At 40.4% G+C, this 25,609-nt stretch overlaps 2 protein-coding genes across 8 annotated transcripts; both read right to left on the reverse strand.

Moving 5' to 3' along the window:
* Nucleotides 1–421: 421 nt before the first annotated feature.
* Nucleotides 422–2,035, reverse strand: LOC143357449 (eukaryotic translation initiation factor 4E type 3). Its single transcript, XM_076793957.1, has 6 exons — nt 1,858–2,035; nt 1,493–1,613; nt 1,151–1,258; nt 968–1,090; nt 783–879; nt 422–696 (listed from the first exon to the last, which is right to left on the reverse strand). The coding sequence occupies exons 1-6, from the start codon at nt 2,004–2,006 to the stop codon at nt 662–664; spliced, it is 633 nt and encodes a 210-aa protein (XP_076650072.1). The 5' UTR covers nt 2,007–2,035; the 3' UTR covers nt 422–661.
* A 631-nt stretch (nt 2,036–2,666) lies between these two features.
* Nucleotides 2,667–13,072, reverse strand: Usp47 (ubiquitin specific protease 47). Of its 7 annotated transcripts, none has more exons than XM_076793845.1 (18): nt 12,979–13,072; nt 11,740–11,825; nt 10,447–10,641; nt 10,136–10,367; nt 9,858–10,036; nt 9,603–9,777; nt 9,361–9,482; nt 9,092–9,285; nt 8,794–9,008; nt 8,508–8,728; nt 8,230–8,394; nt 7,591–8,152; nt 7,121–7,516; nt 6,657–7,022; nt 6,316–6,563; nt 5,872–6,222; nt 5,607–5,752; nt 2,667–5,536 (listed from the first exon to the last, which is right to left on the reverse strand). In XM_076793845.1, exons 3-18 carry the CDS (start codon nt 10,636–10,638, stop codon nt 5,392–5,394), a joined length of 3,909 nt encoding a protein of 1,302 aa, XP_076649960.1. In that variant the 5' UTR covers nt 10,639–10,641; nt 11,740–11,825; nt 12,979–13,072; the 3' UTR covers nt 2,667–5,391. The 7 variants fall into 7 exon arrangements, with proteins under 7 accessions (XP_076649960.1, XP_076649959.1, XP_076649953.1 ...); XM_076793844.1 differs by having other exon boundaries at nt 6,657–7,043; XM_076793838.1 differs by having other exon boundaries at nt 6,657–7,055.
* Between the last annotated feature and the right edge of the window lie 12,537 nt (nt 13,073–25,609).

Consider the following 25,609-nt stretch of genomic DNA (forward strand, 5'->3'; position numbering starts at 1 on the left):
GGCTGAGCATATTCCAGAAGGATGTTCAATAATTTATAGAATAGCCTCCGTTAAACTTTGTTTTGTAATGAAACGCGTTGAAATAGTTGTTTAATTTTTTTTTTTTCAAGTAAATTTGATACCTTAGACCGCATGAGATAGTGCTAAACAATATTGAAGTAATTCAACATATTTTCTAATTTTTAGAAAGTTTTTAGACAGCATTAATAAACGTATAAATTTGTAGATATTCATCAATTTTTGGAGAATATAAGAAAAGCTTGTCGATAGTAGTAATTTTATTCAATGGGATTTATTGAACACGTTTGACTAAAACGCATATTAAACTAAATTCCTGTATTTATTACACACTAATGTACGATTTCGACATAAATACAATTGAAAATAACGAAAATCATGTAGGTGGACGAGTAGGCATATATTGTAAATATAAAAATATATTTTACAGTTTAAAATTGATACAATATCAACGATCTTTAAGCTTTTACAGTAAACAATTTATTATCAACAACGTAAAATCTTCCATAGTTCCATTTCATTTGGTATAACTTCATAGGGCATTATGATACAATTTAAATTCCTTCTAGAAATAATCCAGCAAGTGATATTCTTTGCTTGTTCCGTATTTGCTGGCCAATAGTATAATAATAGTAACGTACTTTTAACATCGACCATAAGCGTGATGTGACTGATGAGCTGTGAACGTATTTTGAAGCTTTTATAAATTCCTTTGAAAATATGATTAGAGTATTGGTAATACAAAAAATTAGACCAAAACTTACGCTTATAAAAGTCAAATAAGTGTACATTAGGCAACAGAGAACGAACTTTTTTTATCACAGTTGCTTTTGAGGCAGAAGCTGCATTGGTATTCCATATCTAAACAAGGATATGAGTCATTTCATAAGCATTGCTATGTATACATTTAAATTGATTACATTGTCTCATTGAATACTTAAAAAATTACTTGAATTATATCTTCTTTATCTCTAATTGACACAGTTATTCCACAGACTTCATCATCTTCAGCCACACATTCTGCAAATTGTTCTCCGATAGCCGCAAGTACCATTTCCTTCCAAATTTCTTCCTAAAAATGATTTTCACTACAATATTCGTGATGATCATAAATAAACGTTTCAATACCTACAGTATCAGATTTATGGCACTTTATTCTCCATGTTCCACCATGTTGATTAATTGGTTCTTCCCATAGTGGGTATCTTTCATCTCTCATCAAATGATAACTATATCTAACCTGGAATTTAAAAAATATACAAAAGTAAAGATATCAAACATATAAAAGATTCCTTATCTATAACATGTGACTCATTTCTTGTCTCTTTGAAATTGTATATGTCAGAGAATAACAATGGATATCGATAATAGTACAAAACATAATTCGAATAAAAAATGGTGAATCAATCATTGAACCAGTACATAATTTGTCTACTAACTTTTCAGATCAATATGAAAGAAAAATTCTACTAACCTGCATGGAGCTAGCATTTGGTATATTATTGAAGACAGCCCAAAAACTCTGCACTGTATTCACAGTATAAATCTTCGTTAAATTTTGTTTATATTCTTCGACAGTTATGCCAGACACAGCTCTGTTAATTTTACAAATTTTTCATCTGTATATATACACTATGAACAAAGAACGATGTATGTTTGGTGTAGCAATTTTTTTCGTTATTTACGATAGTGCGACGATATGTAAAGACGAAAAATTATTTGCGTACGTTTCTGTGACGTTTTGCAAAAGAATAAAACAAAGGATGCGAAACTGATAAGCAAAAAACAGCGCTCCGGATTCGGAATATTACGCAGCAATATGTGGATACACGTTCTTACTTATCCAGCCAGAAAGTCCACGAAGTTTGCAACGGTGTTCCCAACGATTCATGTTGCTCGATCGTTTTTACAGTTCCATCAGAAAACACCGGCGTTTTCGATAAATCCGCCGAGCTGTCGTCTGTTGAATCGCACTCCACCGCGGCCATGTTCGAACCGACAATAAACACATATACACAGGCGCGCGCGCGCGCGCACACACACACTCATGACTCAAAAGTCATGTGATCTATAGTAAGCGTAAGAGCGATCTAAAATTATTCATACTTTTTAACGAGAACTGCAGAGATTGATTTAAGATACAGTTAGCAATATTTACTCTATAAAATTAGATTAAATTAGTACATGAATCCATGAAACAGTTACAACAGTTATCTTCTTTACCGGTGGAGTAAATCATAGACTATGTATTAACATTCAAATTTAAATTTAACACGAAATCATTAGAAATACTTATTTTTAAATCGTATTAACTAATTTGTCGGGATAAAAAATAAATGACAGACAACAAGTGTATTCTGTAATGTGACAATCATTGTATTTTCCAAATACAACAAGTTAGGGAAAGAAACATCAGAGCCTGATTATTAAATTTATATTTTCCGTTCTTCCTAATAGGTACGAAAATATAATTTGTAATTTATTATTTCTTAAATGACTACAGTTCATTTAATGCTTCAAAATAAAACAAAAATTTGTATTTGAGATACCCCTACATTAACGCAATTATTACTTAAATCTTTTTTAATTAATTGTGTAACAATAATTATATAGAAATTTCTTTGAAAGAAAAGTTCAAAAGAATAGAATTCAAACGATAATAATAATAAATATAATTTCATTCAAAGTATACTGTACGATATAATTCGTGATCATTTGTAGTCAACATAATTTCAAGTACATATTTGTTCTTATAATGAGTTATTTTTGTATTTTACAATTTCAATTTTAAGGCATTCGCAAAGGGACCAAGATATAAGAGCTGTAGTGTATTTAAGTTTATCATTATAGGTATGCGTAAATATTTAAGTGATTAAATAAGACATTCTAATGAACAATGAGTATTTACAATGAGTCAAAGCATTTAAATATATCTAGAAGAGCGATGGACAAGTGTTCGAACTGTTGGTGTATACAGCAGATGTTATGATGAAATTGAACACTCGAATAGAAAATAATTTATAGGTATGTATTCTGTAACATTCATACAAAATGAATAAACACTGACCACTTTGGACTTCATGAGCCACTTGACAATTGATTCTACACAATACTACCTTTTTACTTAGTATTTGCGCATACCTACTACTTTACTTAATGAGCACAACTCCAAAAATTATTCTGCTTGGTAATTATAAGAACAATTGTTAAACAATACTTAAGGCCCAGCTCCAAACATAAGATTGGTAGCAAACAAATAAAAAAACAATGAAGAAAAGCATTAAATACTATATCCTCCGTTTTTGAATTTACATTAACAATATTACGGTTATAATCACAAGCAAACAATTCAGATGTATACAATTACAAATGTGTTTTGTAATTTCATATAAAACGTCTACATAATACAAAACACAGAAAATATAACTTTCATCAATCATCAATTAGATTTTGTAGTGTGCAATTAAATTGTTTTTGGAGAAAAGTATCAATACCTATGAGTAAAGAAATTTAATGAAATTCAATAAATTAATTTATATATCGATCGTAGTACGTTATATAACAAAGTTATGATTCTTATTATATTTTTTGTTTCAATATATAATCTCCTGTTGATGGATCATGCACAATCCAAAGTAGGCATCCTTGTGATAAATATACAATATAAATTACAGCTATATTAAAAATTGAGGATTTATGATTTACATTGTAAATCGCCGTACAACAACTGATATTATATCGAGAATAGTAGACGTATCTCAATTTCTCTTTTGGTTCAATGAATTCTTGTATGTTCCAGTCCATTAATGCTATTCGAAAATCTCACTTCAAATGCGAATTAATTGCACAGAACTAATGGTCAACCAACTATTAATGACAAGGATCGACAACACCCTTCTACTGAAAACCTTTCTGCACCAAAGTTTCTAATGATGGAATTAGCAAAAGAAAACAAAAATGCCAAGCTAAACTGTTGATAAATGCGAAAGGATAGTGGTGCCCTACATGCATGCAGTGCATTGTTTCACAATAGAAGATCCTAGAACCTAGCATCGTACACTGTTCACAATGTGTGGTCATGATGTTGACACGAAGAAAGATATTGACTTTCGATTCACAAGTTTTATTATTTACAAGCAACTGATCTATTATACAAATGTAAATTTGGTGGACTTTCTTGAAGAATCTTTTTCATTATACTGGAAAATTAGATTTGTAGGAAATAACAACAATGCCATGGCTAAACGTACTTTTTGGTTTTCCAAGTGGTACAGGTTTCTTTGTACCGATAACACGTAATGAATGAATAAACATACATAATTAAATAAATTACAACGTACTGCAGGATACATGCCTAGCCAGAATGGATTTTAAACATCACATGGAAGAATTTCTATTTAATTCGGTAGTAGTAACGACAAGTTAATGACTTAAAGAATTTTGAAAATTCATTAAATATATTAGGTCGTCTCAGAGTTACCTTTTTTACAAACAAAAGAGCGCGTAACGTATTGAAACCTAAATTAGTTTACGACCTATCTAACCATTACTACTACCAGATTAAAATGTGGAGAGCGAAGGACTTATAACTGAGAATTATATCGTATGAATGCTATTTAACCTACACTGGCATTAAAACGATTATGTATTGTTGTGTCAGATAAATGTCTTTCAACAAATAGATATACTCTGTGCTGTATTCGGATGTTAAAAATCTTTCAGCTTTTAAGAATTCGTTTGACATGGTTTGATGCACGTGTATGAAAGTTTTTAAATTGTTTATGATAAAGGGAAGGTATGTCAGGGATTTTATGAAAATGTTGATGCAAAAACTCCGAATGTACATCAGCTACATACGTATATGCAGTAATGGCTCTATAACTGTAATTAACTCAAGAGAAAAGGATAGTAATATATGTATAGAGCTAAGAAAACCTTGCAATTGTGGAGCCACTACTGTAAATTGTAAAAAGTAAATTCCTTAATTTAAATTCGGATTATCACTAAGCAGCTTGATTTCCTTTCAAAGTTTTCCCTTATTTGCTACTATCCAGCGCTTTCATAATCTTCCTCAATGTTTGTGCTCTTTAGTAGGAATCTGTAGATGGTAAAATAACTTAATAACCTACAGATCATCGACAGTTTAACGTTCCTTAAAAAACTTCTGGTGACACATAGTGTTTAAGAAACCCGAGGAGTTTCGAGAGTTCGATGAATTCGAGGAACCAACCGGCTTTAGGAGCGCGAAAGCTTTGAAATACCAAAGATTTACCGAAGCACAGAATATTTGGTGATTTTTGAATATTTGACTTCATGTTCCCACACGTGTCTATTTAACAGTCGTATATCAGAAAATGTATGTTCAATGGACGATCATTCTGTGCTGGTCAAATATATTCTAAGCGCTCTCTCTTTCCGACGACTACGCGTGTTCAAATCGCGCATTTCTTGAATCTTTGCTACGCTGGACTCCTCTCGACTCGAGGTTTTGGACAGATCTCTTTTGTACCTGCTATCCCTGATAAAACGGAAAAAGATATTCCATTTACATTGTCAATTGTAATTATTGTCCGATATGTTGTACGTACCTATAAAAAAATAGAAAACCATTATCAATATCCAACTCAACATCGGAGTCCGGCCCGTGCCATGTTAACTTTGTTTCATCACTTTCTTTATTATTTGCTTTTGCTATCTCTATATGTTCTTCAGGTATAGTCGTCACCGCAGACAACTAAGTAAAAACATAAAATAATTATTATACGATTATACGTGTCTACATGATTTGTAGTTTTATCCATTATAAAGACTTCATCAAAAACTTAGATCACAGTATTACGCATATTCATTCACCAGTTTCCTCATTTCTGCTGTAGACTTCTCATCCATAACAATTTCCTGATACCCTTCATGTATATCCATATTCGCAACTCGCACTATAATTTGATTGGTGTTGGTAACAGGTTCGTTATCAGATAACTTTTGTATGACCATCTCAGAATTTGGATGCAAATGCAACTCATCAAGTTTCTGATGATCCAAATACACTCTAGTCGCTAGCGATAGGTGTTTTTCTCTTAGTCGACATCTCTTCAACGGTATATCTATATTACGCGCATCCTTAATATTTTTTAAGATGTCTTTCTTTGCCTCGGCGACCGTTATATCTCTGGATAATATCCACGCACCCAAAAAGTGGAATAGCTGTATATAATACAGAAAGCAAATGCGTCTATAAAAACATCAAAAATATCAAAGGTACCATTTATGGATAATACATCAACGCATGCGACTTACGGTTTCCATCACAGTAAACATCCGGTATATTTTTATTGTAAAATCAAAGAAGCGTCCAACTTTCACTGTGAAGTACTCATCCTCTTCCCTAATAAGAAGGTTCTCTTGGAGTTTATAGTACGCAGAATCCTCAAGATCTTCGGACTTGTAGGAAATTTTAAAATACTCTTTCGGTACACCGATATATGGCTCTAGTTTAGTCTTAAGCATACTGTACTTCATCTTCCTGGATACTTCTACTTTCAGAACTGTAAGAAAAAATAATGGACATTTAAAATTCTCATAGGACGTATCACTTATTTCGCGCGTTGTGTACAATTAAATGAAATTAATGTTCGTACATTGATTATCAATATCCTCGTAGGGTGTAGCTTTAAAATAATATTCTTTATCATCAGTCTCGACATTCGTATTGAATGGACGGTACGGTTCATTAAAATCGTCAAATTCGAGAGCATCCCCGACTAATGTTTTATCACTGTCGCTAAGGCTACTGTCCTCACTGTTACTTTGTTCCGGTGTGTTCCACTTTTCGTTTTCTCCCAACTGTGGACTCGCATACTTTCCCGATACATCCTCATTACTAATTCCGATTTTTAAGACCGGATTGCTCTTAGGTGTACCGTCACGTTGCGGTTGCGAGTTGGTGTTATTTCCTTTGGATGGACTTTCGGCGGTAGGTCTCTCTGTATCTGTACATCTGTCGCCTAACGTTGAGCCAATCCATTCTATCATATTGCCTTCAATTAAAATTTTTGATATAACACGTCATAATCTTACAAACTAATAATAATGCATAACTTACGATCAGATATTTCTTTAACTTTACTCGGATCAGGGAGTTTCAAATGGAACGTGAGAATATTTTCGTGATTCGTATAATTTGATATAATGTCACACAAGGTTGTTTTCTCGACGAACGATTTCCATTCGTCGTTGCACATAGACATCACAAACACCTCGACATTATCGGAGAGATCAGTGTTACTCAATAGAGTAGACTCATCGTAATCGAACAATCTTAACTGGCTTCCCGGTTCCCCGAGTATCACTGTCATTTTGTTAAGCTCGACATCGAATAAATCTGATAGCACTTTTTTATATTGGCTGACTTGTTGAGTACGCAAGGCTCGCAATTTCAACGGTCCTTCCGTGATCTTCTTTTCGGCGACATCAAGAACGTATACTTTCGCCGTGATCACTTCATATTGTGGTAGAAGAAAATGCGTTTAATACATAATCAAGAATATGCGGTAAAAATAATAATTTACATACCGTTTTGTTCATTCTCAACGGCCAGCTCATTTTCGTCCCGTATTTCTAACATCAAGGTGTACACATCTCTTTTCCAAACATCTGCGAAAGATTTTTGCTCCATCCCTTCGTAACGACACAAAACAAGCTTGTTGATGGAATCGTACAGGACTAAACGACAGTGTTTGAGATTTGTTGTCATTGATAAGTCGAACATTTGCCAAGCCGTTTTTGTAGCTTCCGACCATGTTATGTCGGATAAAAACTTCATCTTCAACGAGTGCATTTTCGAAGAATGTACACAACAAATTGATGCTTCAATCGTAGGCTTCCGTTTTAATAGTGAACATGGTTTAACCTCGTAATCCGTGAAACTAAAACTTAGGCCATCTGCGATAAATTTACAGTTCATCTTGGCCAGTTTATCCTTTCTATTGAAACCCCCCCCTGGTGGTTCTTTGATTTCTTTTCGAGAAACAAAATGCTCCCTGGGATAAGGAAGGCACGAGGGCCTGTCATCTCTCCTCTTGTAATCTGCGTTTTCTTTCATTTCCTTCATTTCTTTCATTTTCTTCAACAATTTCTGAAAAATTTAATCATGACAAATGTAAATACATGGAAGTTAAAACGTGATCCGACTTTTATAATTTGATACGGTACCTGTATATGGCTTGGAAAATCCTGCACTTGCATAGGTAAAACATTACGAGCAGGATCAATTTGTCTATACATAAGCATGTATGCATTAGTACTGCTACATGGTCCACTGTAGTACGACCTGGTCGGGCCACCACCATACGTTTTTTGAATATCATCATTTGTTATCTAGAATTGAACTCGTCATAATTTTAACAATATTATACGATATAAAATTACATCAAGATTTCACTAGTTAATATTTTTAAGTTATTGTTATTAATAAAAACGTATGTTCATACCTGAGTCACAGTTTGATCATTGAAGCACAGCCATTCTTGCGTTCTAAAGTCTTTTATATAAGCATAATAGTGACCACCGCTGGCACTGCCGCTGTGTATCATAATTGAAAACAACTCATAATTATAAGGTCCCTCCACAGCATTATCACGATTTTTGTCGTCTTCGTAATTATGTTCGGTACAATTTGATGATGTTGGACCATTACTTAAATCGTCTACTCCTGAAGAAAATAAACTATTTTAATTAATTTTTTTGTACTGCATTTGCCTTATAAAATCAACATACCTTCGTCGTCGTCATCTGGATCATTATTTTTTGTATGATTGCTATTAGAAAGATTATTTTCACACGGAGTGTAATCATCGTCTAGAGTTCCGAAATCTATTGTTGAGCTGTCATCGGATTTCGCTAAGTTCGTGTTCTTCTCACTAATCGTAGATTCTTCATTTGTTGTAGGCAATATGAATTGATTTAAGTTTAATATATTTGGAAAAGTGACTCTAAGATTATAAAATGACATATGAAAATATAAATCTTACAGAAAGTCTCGGTATATTCAGTATATTAATTCGTGTACACTCACTTGTCGTTGAGTTTAACTCTGCGAAAAGTGTTAAAGTCGAAATCAAATCTTTTAAGGTGCAACGTCAAAAGATATGGAAATTTGATGAATTTTAATCCTTTATGCGCATCACATTTTTTATTACATTTTTCACAATGATATTGGTTGTTTCCTTCTAATGTTTCATACTGTACAAATGCTCTTAAGGCTTCTTCCTATGAAAAATTATTTTTTCATACATGTGACACAAACATCGCTGTGTCTGTCGAAATGTAGGCTTATAAACTCACCACGCTACTATATGCTACGTTACTACCAAACGGTCTTACTGGCAACGGTATATCAAGGAACGTATCTTCCCTAGACTTTTCAGTTCCACATTCCAGACATTTAACATAATCAATCATTGCTCCTATTAACACAAAGGTCAAATTATAAATATTTTTTAATAGTTATATTAGACTACGGATTTTATGCATTTATGACAAAAATAGTTATAATCTAGTCTAGTTATAATAATTCGGAGTTATACCTTCGTAAAACTTGTTGATTAAATCGGCTTGTTCCGTGTTTTTAAATTTTCGTTCTAACGCTTCAAACATTACCCTGCAAAGCTCTTGAATGTCGTGTTGCTGCCAGGCTTCTGTGGAATCCCAACCAAAGCTTTTTGTTAACGCCGTAGTTTCCACAGCCGATCTTGACGACGTCTGTAAATAAGGCCTTATTATGGGTCTTGTTGAAATTGAATCATGTCACAAATTATGATAACCATTTGTAACATTAATACCTGTAAGTTTAAGAATAATTTTTGTAATTGATACGGAATACTAATAGTTTCATCTTTTTCTGATTCACCCGTGTATTCCCAATTGTACAGTGCATTTCGAAATTCAGGAGTCATGTACAATGCTTGGATTAAACTATTTAAATAACATGTCATTGCTTGGTTTACCAAACCGACGTAGCCTGAAACAATAATATATTAAAGTTGTAACTATGCTAAAGCATTAATAAACATGTTTTAGGAAAAAAAGAAGAATGTTACAATGAGATTTGATCGTATACCTGTTTCAGGTCTAATAGAACTTTTAAAATCAACATTATTATCTTCTTCCAATACTAATGATTGATGAAGAGGTTCCGGTTGAACACAGTGAGGACCGAAGATACCTGGCACCAAAGTGTCTGTTGGCCTCACAACTAAGAGTGTATATTTATATTTTACTAAGTCTTCGGTATTAGAAAAACCTACATCGATTTCTGACATAACTTTATCTTTCACTTCAGATAAGTCAATCTGATGACAATAAGGTATCATTAATTTAATTGAGAAGAAGATATGTAAATAGTATAATGAAAATAGTATAAATATTAACCAGCTTCCCAGGTGATCCCAGGTACAACTTAAAGTTGTCGGCTTGTATTTGATAGTGCTTTTCGATGTATTCATACAGATTTTTAACACTGGTTGTTGAAACTAGAGTATATGAGGAATTAGTAATATTCTTATGCACTGTTCCATGAGGTAGAAAAAACTCGATTGGACATGAATGAATTATAGGACCCATGATCTGTAAATAAAGTAAATGACAATTAGAATAGAATTCAATAAATGTATAAATTATTAACATAATATTTTAAATGTATCAATGATACAGAAGATTATTCCCCATAATATGTTTTAATGTGCTGCAAAACATTTTTTGTCTTTTAATCCTAATTATATATTTATCATTGTTATTTAACATTGTTATCAATAATTTTACTAGAATTTTTCTTTCGATTGATAGATGTACAGTTTCAAAATAGTACAAAGTGACTTTATTGTTATAATCTACAAAAAGACTTTATTGCTATAATCTACAAAGACTCACAATTTGGTACCATGGATACTTTTTGGTGGTTAGCAAATATGTAGGCAGTATGTATGAGCATTTTATCTGAAGCGTTAATATTAGTATTATACATATATAAAGATTTTATTGGATTATTATACCAATAAATATTACCCTATATATTATCAGAGAATAAAAGTAAAATCACTTCGAAATATTTAATTTATTATTTAGAAATAAGTAATAGAAATTTATTAGTAATTTTGAGACAAATATAATTGGCATCACGCCATGCTAAAGGTAGAAAACGAGTGAAATCTATGCAACACAGTGAGATACTACTCTGCACAGTATGACACAGTAAGTAAAGCCTATAGAGCCTCCAGTTATATTTAGAATGTCTAAACGAAGACTTGGAAAATGGCTCTCTTCTCCGAGATCAGAATTCTCCCCTCCTTTTCTTTCTCACTCTGTGAGAAAGACATTGCCAAATAATTGAAAGTCTATAATGATCTTACAAAAATGTGACTTCATTTATGTTTATTTATCATCTAATAATAGACAAGCAATCGAATGAAATTACATTGATCCAATGTTAATAACATGCCTCTGTTCATAGATTGAGAATACATGTGTTTTTTTATTTCAACTGTTCTTTGACCAACTTTTATTAATTACTTCAGAATAAATGATTAAAAAATTCTTAGCTAACTACAAGATTTAGAAAAATGTCGTTTATATGTACAGTAATATTTTACCGGAATCGAATAAAACAAATCAATTTCTATTAAATTGTTATTAGAGTAATTATTATTTTATACATTTGAAACTTACCTAAAAGTCCTGTTTTATAGAAAATATGTTTTCTGTCAGAATAAGTTATAGAATCCAGTCCGTGTATACCAACTGATTTCTTCAGTCTAAAAGATTTAAAGTAATGCAAGATTATTATGCCAGGCCCACAAAATCGGAAGTGTCTTGAATAACAAGACTAACATTTTTTAACTAGCGACGGTATTGCATGGTATATATCAGAATTACATTCCACCACCTACGTTTTTAATAAAACGATCTTTCAGATTAACAATGAGTATCATGTTTTCATTTTCTGTACTCGTTGCGAATGTCGAGCAAAAAACAACTTTTCATTTTTAGATTTCTCTTGTTCGAAAAAAAAAGCGGAACAATTATTAAACAAACACGTCAGAGAAGTTTGAACCGTTGCGTCGGTTGCCGAAGTATGATAGTAGAAGTCTGTCGGTGCCGGGTCTCTCTGACCGAGTCAGAACGTCTTATAGTGTTATAGTGAGTACTAGACCGCTAAGCAGCTTCCGAAACTTAACATTATTGTATTCCGGGTAATTTGTCTCCAGGTTTGACCCGCTCCGGCGGCGGACGGTTAAAGACCAAAACGCGGGTGCTACATGCGAACGGTGCCACATTCAAAATCGTATATGGCAGAGGTTCTAAAGATAAAAACAACATATACTACAATACAAACAAAAGTCACAGAAACAAGGAGTCCACAAACATGAGCACAGTTTAGATTCTTCTCACACAATTCCCGCTGGTTGTTGTAGAGTGGCCAAAAATGAAGAACGTGTGACTCGCGTTTCAAAATATTTATGCGATGAAAAAGCAACGAGATGTAGACGAACAAAAATTGCGGGTATAACATACAGAAGATCGGAATGCACTCTCGTGCCAATGGAAGCGAGTTAGAGGAGGAACATTCCTTTTTGTTTTCGTATTGATCAGCAAAACATCGTTCGGAACGAAGCGCACAGCTTTTCGGTGATATTTAGCGGTCTAATGGAAACGGAAACATCGAAGTGATACCGTACCAGTTTGTTATCCCGACACTAACGAGAATGAACGTATCCGAAAGTCTTATGAAATGGCTGGTTGAGGACATGCTGCGTCACAGTTTATATGCCTCTGAATCATCTATATTTAAATAACTCGCTCGGAAACACGAGACTCCCGTATGTTTCTTTATTCTGTGAAACCTAACCAACGTTCCTTTACGTGCACCGTTGGAAACAAAGTCAACAGCAAGATCCGATTCCTTACCGAAATCACAAATGCGCAACATTCACTTTACGCCATATTTCCTAACTGTGAACACGTTTCGCGAGTTAGACGCTAGGTGGCTACAAATACCAGCTGTTTTCGCAGTTACTCCAATTGACAGCTTTAATCAAAGCACAGAATATGCGACTAGAGAAGAAATGAGAGTATTCACGCCCGTGGTTTCAGTGTCTCCACCTTTTTCAGTTTCAATGATTTAGAATGGAACAGAATCTACATCATTTTTAGCACGGAACAGAACCCATTTTATTTCTGATGTGACAGAAGCGAGCATCCGGTCACCGACGAGATATTTAGAAAGACTGCCAGCCCCCGTGTAAAGTTTATAACAACTTCTTTTTCGAATGATGCCGACAATCACTCCTTTGACCATGTTGCTACCTAATTTTTTAGTAAAGATAGATAATAGAATTCAAGGTACAGAATAACTTGTAAACCATGAACATTCTCACGGTATTTCATGTCGTGCGACACGAAACAGCATAAGTTGAGATCACTGAACTGGCCTATTCCTACATCTCGTATGTAATATTAGTTCCGACCGATACGGTAGGATGTGATACCAAAATGGTAAGGGGGCTCTAGAGCCCCGCGGACGTGAGACAAAAAAATACATTGAGTGATTGGTCTACTCCTGTACCTCGTCTGTGGCGAAGACCACTGATTTTTAGCGGTGTCGGTATTTGAGATCGTCCGACACGAAAACTCAAAAGGTGACGGGTCTACTTCTGTACTCGTCTGTGGTGATGGTACACCAGTTTCCGTTGTTTTCTCTTCTGTCGATAATATTTGTCTACCAGCTTGTGCGTTTTGCCGCTGCGTAGAATGGCGCTAAATTCAAATTTTGCCACAGACCTCAGATCAGTACAGACATCGAATCACAGATCAGTATAGACATTGAATCACCGACTTCAGATCAGTACAGATCTTTGGTACAAACATTGTATTACAAAATTGCGAAATATAGTAAAATTAATTTTGATTTATTACTCATCTCATTAAAAAAACTAGGGAAGACCTGAGGAGACATGAGGCTACACATTGGAAGTGAGGAATAGGCTGATCATTGTGCTCATTCCAATGTACAGTATTTTGATACCAGATATTTATTTTTAAGCAATTTGTTTGTTTACCGTATAACTAAATTAATTGTACAAATTAAGAAAAAAAGCTTTTGTACGCATGTCGCGAACTCTTATACACTTAAGGAAAATCCGTAAAATTGATCATTTTCAGAGTTGAAAATCCCCTTGGGACAAGAAATACGGCGACGAAACTGCGTGTCTCGTGGACCCGCAGAAGCGACCCTGAGTGTCTAATTGATTTCTCTTCTGGCTGGTGTCGCGTTTCGCGGGCCACACCGTATATACACAGATGGAACAGGGACAGACGTCAGTTTAATTCGTATTACTTTCCTCATAAATCCGTTGGGATTCGTGGCCGGCGTTGGTGGGGATGGTAGGTGGTTGGAAGTCTGAGGGGGTTGAGCGATATAATGTCGCATATAACGCGATAGCTATATACACGTCTATACGTATACGTATATCCGAGTGCTGCTACCATGGCACGTGGTAGAGGGGATCGTAGGTAGAAACGAGGAGTATAACTCTCTGTTCTTCCTCGGACCCGTTGCGGCCCACCCTCCGGTTTTTCCTCGGCCTCCTCGAGCCTCGACTGTACCGATTCCAGACAGTTTTTGCTGAAACATCGCGCCGTTGATCCGGCATTTTCCAGGCCGCTTGGTTTATCGCTCGGCCTGATCCCTCTGTTCGTACCGCGGTGTTACAAGCCCCTGCAATCGATGTTTTCATCCCATCTTCCTTACTCGACTCCGGTCCGTGCACCCGCCGCGTACCCGCCCTCTTTTCCATCCGTTCCTCCCCCACGGCCTCCGTTCCACCGATTTCAGTCTTCTCCCCGGTATTTCTCTTTATCTTTCTCCAACCCCCCTGCCAGCCCCCCCACCCCACGAACCACCCCGAGCTACCACTACCGAGATAACCGCCGCCATTTGTCTCCCGGTGGCGGCGTTCACCGGAGCTACACGCGCCGATGTAAAGCTACCTACGATCTCCTGACCGTACAGACCCGGATTCCCTGGGAAACGGTCGATCACATACGCTCCAACTACTTCCGGATAGTCTACAGTCTTTTCCTCGAACAGTTCTCTTCAGTATCTGTTTCGTTGTTGCGCGAGCCCTGTCGCTTATGTTCCAGCGCTTTCTCTTCCGTTTCTTAATGCGGGAGTCTCATATGTTTACAATTTTCACGCTTGTCGGACTATCAAACTTTAAGAAAAATTTGTATTTTCTCCATTCGGATGACAGATATACGCCAGTAATGCACAATCAAGAAATTTGTAATTCGTTGACAGAATAGGTTCATTACAATGATACATACTTTGATTATTGTTAACGGTACAGAGTCGAAAATCCTAAAGAAGCATTTCGTAACTAAAAGGAGTTTGCAACAGAAATTGGTGGGAATTCTTCCAGTGTATCGGGAGAAAAATCGTTAGCTTCGAACATAAAAGTTGGCCCCCCTCCTCCGGAGAACAAAGTAACAGAATTTGTCCGCGAGCAAGTAGAACGGGTCGATCATAGACGGACGCGGAGATGTAGCAGAGTATCGTGGTCCCCTGTTTGCGAGGGGTGCTAAAACGTGCAGCGACTTTCCACGCCTATTTTCAATCACGTTTGGCCCACGATAAAAGACTTTCCTCCGCGTGATCGTGTACTACCCTTCGGGCACAGGATTTTGTTTCCTGTGCGGCGCGGCGCGGGTTCGCCGCCGCGCGAATAAACACGCCGGGGACACGCGATCTGATATTCAATATCCTCGGCTTTCCCCTCGGGAGAGTTTGCCAGGATCTCGAACTAGCATACGTCGGTATCCAGTTTCCGCGTGTTTCGAGCCCGTCGGATAAAATAGATACAATTCTCGAGCCTTCAATATCGCTGGCTTATGGTCACCACCCTTCGTTCAACCACTATTATTCCTCCCCGTGTACGTGCCTAATAGATCGTCTCGTGTACGATATCGGGTCTCTAATGCTTCTCAAATTAAACGCATCGGTGCACGGCCGTCTGAACAGCGGCTAATTCTGGTAAAAAGTGGAGACTTGATTGGCCCTTTCTGGAACTTTCTCGACAAAGCCACAAAAATATTTATATAATACCGTTGTTCTTCAAAACGTAATAATTTACATCATGTACAAAGCAAGCACGAATACTCTTCTTCGCAAGAGGTAACAGACTACTGGGCGAACAGTATCCGCTAATTATGTTTGTTATTCATTCCCCCTTAAAGCGAAATAACGGTTGTTGTTATCGGTATACAATAGCTATTGAAAAGCACGTACGCATACGATAAACACAAAGTTGGATTGAATGCTTTATATGTAAATGATAGGCACATAATGAGTGCATACCCTGCGAGAAAGAGAAGAAGAAATATAAAACTGAGGGGTCGCAGTGTTACTATTTTCGAGGAACGGTAGTTAAAGAAAGCAATTTTGATCAGGAAGGGTACGAAAGGTTCCCAGGGCCGACCGATTGACATTATCGAATTAGAAGCCGCAGGAACTCCGGGGGATCGGTCGGACGAAGGTAAGCTCGCGTTGGCAGCGAGAATTATTGGCGTTTTCCGGGCGGTAATGGCTGTCTAGCGAACAGGACGGAAAGAATCGCGCATCGGGAATTTAAAGGGCGTGCGAAGTCGCTTTTACGCGTCGGATGCGCGCAGCCCCGATTCAATTTATACCCTCGAGCAACCCGTTTCCGGGCCGAGCCACACATCTTGCGGGATTGCAGCACTTCGTCCACTTCCGGAACCGTTGGATGACGACTTTTCTCTCTTTCTTTCTCCCTTTCTCTTCCCTTTTATACTCTCTCCCTCTCTCTCTCTCTCTCTCTCTCTCTCTTCTCGTTCCCTCGATGAAATACGAGGAGACCAACGACTATCCTCGCGGGGGCGGCGCCGTACGGGGACGCTCGAGGGGTTGACGCGAATAAATCGCGGTGCAAAATGGATCAGGCGACGTATAGTGGCCAGCGTCACGCATCGGCGAGTGTCAAAACACCGCGGAGCCTGCCGCCAGTCTGCGCGATGCATTAAAGGGCAGAGAGTTAATGGACAACCGGGATCCACGGGATCCTGGTCTGTCCCGGTGTCTGTTCCCGAAGGAATTGGCCAAATATACATATGCCGGGGAAGGTGATTGGCTACTGTCCGACATGATGGACGCATCTCGCCGGACGCTGTCGAGACCTTTTCACCGATTTCTTCGATGAGGAACGGGGACACGGTGACAGTTGCGGAATATAAAGTGTACGAGGGTCGGTCGACAACCGAACTTACATCTCGACCATAATTTTTGATTCGAGGGAGGTACGGCGTGTACAAAACTTACATGTCACGACTACCGCTTATACGTTACGACTTGAATCAGTAGCTTTGAGAAGACTGGGTTCACGTTAGTCCAGTTGCTGGATCCAGCGATTACATTCCGGTGGCTACGTTTATTTCGGAATATCGTTTTTTATGCTCATTTCACTGGATTATTTGCTCGAACGACGGCACTGTACCGGAATGAAAACACCGTTTACATTGTTCCAGTTACGATCTAGCGCTGAATTGGATCACTGGATTGGAATGCTGCTGGACCAATGTAAACCGAGCTTAACAGATCGATTTCTTTTGCGCTTTTTAAAAAATGGACAGGACTAACTGCATACTCTGTACAGGTTTTTTATTGTACTTTTATTAAGATATATACATCTCTTCACCTTTTTTAGGCGATACACGAAGAAGAGGATGCGATATCTGCCTTCCAGTTTATCCAAAGTCGAAGATGCCAACGAGATTTTCCTGTAGAATTGTGGCAAGAATGGTTTCCTAATATGGTAAGAATGGTTGACGTCCGGTGAGACATTTATCGGGCACGGTGGTCCACGGTGGATCAGTCTCAAATATTCTCGTCCGGGTTGCGGTAACCTGTGGCTAGCTCTCGGCTTAGATACACGGAGCTTAGATCCGCCTTGGGTTTGGTTTAGGACCCTCACGAAGGCGATACGTCAACGTCATAATGGGGGCTATAAATCCGGCTCGCACGCGCCTAAACCTCGCTCGTGGAGACCGCACGCGGACCACGGTCCGCAACCGTCCATAATCCGCCCGCGTGTCTCCCTGCTGCTACTATGCCTCCAACTTGGTTTGCACGCTGACTTTGTTAGATATTGCTGCGTTCATCCATCACAGGTCCCGGGGACTCCAACCTGAAACGTGGGAATGCGATTCACTGCCAATAGACGCGAAACATTATGCTTTAATACTCATCTTTGCGAACCTGTGCTGTTATGCACCTTCTAAACCTTCAGCAAAGTCAATTTTATTGAAAGATATGTTTCTAGGTAGATTCGAAAATGCTGTGTTCATCGACACATCGAGCTAAAAATGCGAACGCACAAGGAGAGGAAACTCGAAACGTTCTACGAAGCAGAATCTTCACGAACAAGTTCCAGCCGGGTGGCGAAAGCACGTATCGTTCGGAGCGGCTACGAAGTATCGGTAAAAATTGCTGGTGGAATAATTCAGGCCTTAAAGGGCGAGTCCCTGGACAAAGAGCCGGCGTCTGCCATATACGCGGATCGAGGCGGCAATCAGCGTGTTAAATTGCACCTGTTGATCGGCGATGGTCGCGAAAATTGTGAAAAAAACGTCGGCAAGGAGAGGAATAAGTGCGGCGAAGGAGAGGGGAATCGGCAGGGGCCGGTATCCGGTCTCGCGATCGCAACCGGCTCGCCGGTATTATCACGGCGGACAGAACGTCAGTGTAAACAAGCCTTAGTGGCCATAACAGCGCGGCAGAATGCCGTCCCTTCGACCGGTAACCTGCATTCTACGCGGTGTGCTCGTTACGACCCTGTTGGCCGCGCGATAACTTTCAGGTTACTGCCACCACTTACGCTCCGCCATGAACGACACCGTTCGGGCCACTGGCTACCGCCGCTGATTGCGAATGAAACACGGAACATGGCCCTCGGCCACGACTCGCCACGACTCGCCACGACCCGCCGCGACTCGCCCCTTCGCGCGACGATAAAGGGGGAAAGGAAACGGCGCCGGGCGAAATTACTCCGAACTACGGCGCGCGATCCGGCGATACCCGGCCGCGTTATTTACGTAGACCTCGCTTTATTAATTATCTAAACACGGTGTAATGAATCGCGATAGCCGGGTACCTCCCAGGGGGCGAGGACCTCTGCGTGCCACGGAACTGTCCTCCCCGCGCCGAGGAAACCCACGGTATAACGAAGCTCGATAATATTTGTTTTTAACACGTTGCCGATTAATATGGTAACAAAATTAAGTATTTTTGTTAACGTTATGGCCGATAGAAAGACAAATTCAAGCATGTACAATGTGTTTGACCAACGAACGACTTACGAGTCCGTTACTTTATCGAGATCTTACGATGTTTCATATTACGTGCTGTTCCATATTGCCTGCATTTACCCTATCAGCGGTGGTTAAATGCTCTCAGCCGAGGGTTAATCGGTTGGTTAAAAAAAAATTAAGTAGTTCTGACGGGAAGCCAGGCTAATGGATTTACTCGGTGATAGGTGAACATGCCCACCTAGACCGCTGATAGCCGCAGGTCATGTTAACGGTTTCGTGTTTGTTTCTACAGGAAAGTGTTATTTGTCGACTTTCGTGGAAAATTTAGAGTAATTAATGGGAACAGTGGTAATGGAATGGTCTGACTCGATTTTGAAAATCGTAGTAATTTACACGTTTGCGTAAAACTGCCGTCTAACGAAGGGTCAAATAATGTTCAAGTATTTGTCTACAGTTGGTCGTATATTAATCTGAGACAACTTGATTAAAAATCTGTGCTCGAATCGCGAGAAAGTTTTGATTAGCACAACACAGTTCCATGGCGGAACAGTTAAATAATACGGAGTGCTATCACCTCGTTCGCGTTCGCCTTTCGCCGCCGTTTCGAAACAGCGGCGTTATGGTCCGCAAATTTCCAAGCAAATCTAGCGTCTGTTAAAAAATGTATGACCAGACGCGGTTATCGGTGTAGTGGTGCACGAGTTGTATATTTAAACGGGCGCGCAGCCATTGGGCACGTCAGCTTGGAACGATCAGGGATGCCATAGGCGTCGCTCGTAACCGTGTGAATATTATTTCTGTCCCGGGAGTTTTAAACCTTTTTAGTATGCAAACAGACGGTTCTCGAGGCAATATAACAGCGACGTTAAGGGTTGAAAGTCGCGTGGAATGTAGATGTGCCGGGCGTGAACACAGCTACCCGGTGCCGCGCCTTTTACACGGCGCCGTTTAAATAAAATCGCATTAGTTACGACGCCCACAATTCCCATCTGTTCGCACGGTTTCACGCTCCCGCGCGAATCACGCGATCGCCCGGGAACTTATGCGAGTTTAACGAATCGAAATCTGCCCTGTGGCTGAGAGGCAATTCAATTTCAGACAGAATTAATTTTTTCGAATTCGCTCCCCGTGTCAACACGCTCTGGACTCGTTTTGTTTGTTGTCAAGTATCGAGTTAACAATTGGCAATGGCGGTAAAAATCTACTGTGTCCGAAGCAAGTCAAGTCTCGTCAAGTTTGACGAGATTGATATTGATAACAATTTTTGATCACATGTTCGGACGGTCCGCCAAGGATTTCTTTACCGTAGAACAAAAGAAAGAAATGGCAACGAGATTTTTTTGAGCCGTCATCATTATCGCCGCGTTAGCAGACCAGAACGTCGGCCGCGTAGCCGCTGACAGATGCATAGAATTTTTCTCGTCTCCTTCCGAGTCGCCTGGACGCGAGTAACGGATGCCATGATTTCCCAGGGGCCGCGGGGTTATCGTACATTTTCATACGAATGCGTGGCGGACGCCTACCCTTCTGTCATATAACGATGTAACTAGGACTGACCGCGGAATTTAAATGCCATTATGAATATTTTTTCTCCGAGGGCGGCTCTGTCTTCCCACGGCCAGAAGGAAATGAAAGACAAGGTCCTCGGGGCCGCCATTTTTGAAACCATTCTACACTGTGCTCACATTTCTTCACATATGTAAATTGTCTACACGTCAAACTCTTGCGTTACAATTTTTCAGAAGAGCTACATTCGGTTAATTAATCGTTGGGTTGTAAGATAATATTCGTTCGGTAAAACAAATATTTTAACGATTTAGGTGTGACTCGATCCCGTCACTTTTCGAAAGCTTTCCAGTCACTTTTTGTGCTTAGTTTAGCGTTGACACATTCGCTACTTATTTTAATATTTGTCTTTCACATTCAAATGTTGTATTAACACTAGGTTTACGGCTCCCGTCAAAATGACGGGTTCTAATATTTTTAATTTAGAATTGTTAAGACTCTAAAGATTACATCCATGAGAAATTATTTAATACATTTATTTCTTTGGGTATGTTATGAAAAAAAATGGCTAAAAATTTGGGCAGCACATTCTTGTTTATTTTATAACGTAATGTAAAATAGTCACTTTTAGTGCTCCGTAAACCTAGTGTTAAATGCAACGAGCCTGCTTTATAAAATATTCAGTCAATTTAGCAAAAGAAAGTCGTGGATTCTCGGAATCTTATGCTGCGTACTATGACTAAACAACAAATAAAATGAATTTCATTGTATTCTGTTAAACTGCGATGTTGGATGTCGCATATCCGTGGCGGTGGTAGCGAATACGTTAATTCTCCGACTGCAAAAATCGGCAGCATCTGACGTTCGCAAGAGTCGGGTGCAACACCGTCGAGCAAATTCCGCCCCGGCAATGAAAACCAATAACGCGGGTGGTCGGCGCGATAAATAAGCGATCGTTCGCAGGATCAATCAGAGTGCGCGATAAATAAAAGGCAGCTCGGGGTTCGTGCTCGAGGGGGTGAGTCGCTGCGCGGGGGTGGTGTCTCCTCAAAGACGGCGACAACGTCGACGACGAGGACGACACTTGCTGGTCGCCAAGAGCAACGTAGCAACAACCCCGTTTAGTACTCTCGGCGTGTCTGCGCCGTGGAGAGTACAGAGACGTCGAGATGGTAACGACGACGACGACGACGATAGCGACGGTGTGCGTCGGTGGTGGTGGAGGAGGTTCGGTGGTGGTGGTGGTGGTCGCGAATGGTGGTGGACGAGATCTGGTGAACGAGGGTGGCTGGGAGGCGTTGGTGGGGTTGCAGGATGCGGGACGGCTGGTTACGGTGGTGTTGCGGGGTGTCGCGGGGGTGGCAGAATCCTCGGATGGGGGGGCCTAGCAAGAAGGTGGAGGCACCCTCCTCCTGATCCAGCCACCCCCGCAGAGGCCACCCTGCCCGGGTGGTTGGTTGGTGATGCATTGCGCGAACTCCCCGCGGCCGGGTCACGTGACTCGTACCCCCGGCCTATCATTGATCGCTCCCCGGAGGAACGTCGGACACACTGTGCCCACCAAGCATTGTACCTTGCACCTTACCAGCTTTCCCAGCGCATCCTCGGCCAACAGCCACCACCGGAGGGTGGTGGAACGACCAGGGGATGAAGGGGTGGCTGGTTCGGTCGGTAGGTCGAGGCGTTCCATCGGAAGCGCCCTCCGGCTGGATCAGCTTGCTCCGTGATCTTACGGTTTGTCCTTCCTCGACGACTCCCCGCCGTTGCCCGTCGCGTCGCCTCGCGTCGCGTCGGCTCGTCCTCCTTTTTCGGATCGACGCTCCTCGTGTCGCGGCGACGTGTTTTCGAGTAACCAGACCTGTCCGATAGAGGGGTTGGGCGATCGGTTCGCCGTTCTTCGCCGTTACTCGACTAGCCCCGCGCGTTTGACAGCGTTTTTAGGGCTGTCCGAGGATGGTTCCGGCCCGGTCCCTTCGGACCTCTCGCCTCTGGATGCAACCGTGATCGATGGACTGCCCGATATTAGCTTCGCCGGGAGTATGGCCGATTTTCGCGCGATTTGAACGGTTCCGCGGAGTCCGGATCATTGAAAATCATCGGAAATCCTGTTAATAGGCTTCCGGTAATATAAAATATTCTTCAACCACGCAAATTTAAAACATATATTATTTTTCATTCAGTCTAGTACAACGAAAGTCAGCAGGAACATTCAATAAGTTTTCCCTTTTCCGTTCCATTCTTTCAGAAAATGCCATTTACCAAAATTAAAACCATCGAACCTCACAACGACCTCAATTTCCAAGCAACGCAGACACAGTATTACGCATGTAAGAAAATCTTCGGTGTCTCGGAAACGTCGTCCGTCCTCTAAAGGGTTGAACTACGCAAAATCGTTCCCATAAAGCCAAACTAGAAGAACGTACCAGCTGCACCTATTCAAATGTCAAGATGCCAAGGGCAGCTCCAAGTTCGCAGCAACGACGGTCACGGCAAAAAGGGTAAAATTACAGTGGTCGGTGGTTCGCGGTACTGTCGATCCGACATCCAGCAAGAACCGCGCCATATTAATTCCTGCGTGTTTACGCGGACACGTTCGCAGGCTCTGCCCGAGAAAAAAGCCGTGCACGTGCGATTGATCTGCGTGCCAGAAAGGTGCTCGTCCGCCGGCAAAACCGTCGATCTGTCAGCGAGACGTGGCACGACGTTCCTTTTAATTGATCCGCGAATTCGCGGAATCGCTCGGGGCCGTCGGCACGTTCCTTCCCGCTGCCATCTTTTCCGTGGAACACCGGATCGCGCGAACCGGCTCCGGCTGTACACGAACACGGGAATTTCTCGGCGGTCATAAGAACAGTTGTCGCGCGAGTCAGTTTCCCTTGTCTCCCCGTCGATTACTAGCGTCTCACTTTCACATTTTCATCCGGCAAAAACGTGAGTCCCGATCCCGTTTAACCTTCCCGCAGTCGCGGCTGAAATTTCAATGCGCACGATCCGCGCGGCATCCCGGGGCTGTTAACGTCCTTTGCAATCTGACGAAATAATGTTACAGAGCCAGCACAAACGCGGAAACACCTGCCTTTCCAGAAAACTGCTCTGAACATTCCTCCGGCTGTGATGCTATCTCTTTAGACTTTTATTGTAATTCGATATCGGTAATTTTCTAATTTTAAGCATTCCATGCCTCAGCCTTAGACTTATCGTAAATTTTGTACGTTATGACTTTGGTATGTGGTATTATAGTTTTTTATATTATTTCACAAATGCAAGTTTACATGCTTCCGCGTTTGGATTGTTCATTAAGTTTGAAGGGGAAGTTGAAATTTGAGATATCAGGATTTTATTTGTGAAAGTGCATTGAACATTTGCTTCAGCTAAAACGTAATCAAACGCAAACTTCTTTCGCAAAACTGAATGTGCATTAGAAGAATTTAAAGATGTTCTTATATTATGATATTTTCAGGTCGTTTGGTGGAATTGTAGAAGAGTATATTTGAACGCGTTAAAGAACGTTCGAGGGATATCGACCTTTAATTATAAAAGGAAAAATCGGAAACAAGCCATTCTGACCGATACTTCTCGTCCGGAGTCTATTATCCACTTTTCTCCTTAACGACCGGAGGAGTACAATGAGGAATAAATTAGCGTAAAGGCCGAGACACTTCCATTCTTGCAGCCTGAGCGAGCAACGAAGACTTTCTGCGGAAAGATTCTGTACTTATCCCGGTAATTGATACGTACGAATCATCATCGATGGGGGCAGGTCAACGAGCCATAATACGCGCGAGTCGTCACGGTGGGATTTCCAAGAATCCGCGCCGATGGAATTGCCTCTTATAAATTTTCATCGACCGGCGGAACACCGCTGGCCGGGGCCAGAGGCTGTTAATTATCTGACAGATTTAATTATCCGCGAAGCCGTTCGAAGGAATCGCGTGACTCCGTCCATCGACTCGCGGACCTCTCTCGCTCCCCGGGGCCCCGTGTGAATTCGCGGGCCGTCGGCAATAAAACGTTTCGCCGTTCGTCGGACGCGGAAACGCGGCGGAATCGGTTGTTCGCCGGGCTACCGTTCCTCTCATCCATTTATTTATCCGCCGCCATGCGAGTTTCCACGGGTCCGTAGTCGTTTCGGCCGTTATCGCTAGATTCCGGATCTTTCCGCGATTTACGTCCTATGAAAGTCCTTCGGATCTTGTAAAATACTAATGGAATGGAACGTGGGAGTTGGAAACGAAACGGCGGACAAACTGGCCGGCGGAACAGCAAATTAGTTAACAGAACCGGTTCCCCGAGTCATCGACTGGCATCGCGATAATAAACAAAAACAAGAATCGACCGCGACCGAGCGTTCCGATGAGAACGCCGCGACGGCCAATTTGTAAAAATTAAGCGAACACCGTACAGCGGAGTAAATAACGCCGGCGATTTTGTACTTTAATAATCGCACCGGCCGATGCACGCTACAATGTTCCCGATAAATAATACATTCGCGACCGGTCAACGATTCCGTACGAGCATCTTCATACAACGGCCGGAATTAGCACGGCCAATAAAAATAAATTTGAATTTGAATTTAATGGTGGTTTTTACGAGGCGAACTTTAAACGCGGTGCTTCGTATGCGGGTCTCTTTGTTCGTGTTAACTCGCTCGAGAAAGAAATGTGTTAATTTGTATATAATCATGCTACGGAACACGCTTGCCGTATAG

Source organism: Halictus rubicundus, chromosome 9, assembly GCF_050948215.1.
Source record: "Halictus rubicundus isolate RS-2024b chromosome 9, iyHalRubi1_principal, whole genome shotgun sequence".
Lineage (NCBI taxonomy): Eukaryota > Metazoa > Arthropoda > Insecta > Hymenoptera > Halictidae > Halictus > Halictus rubicundus.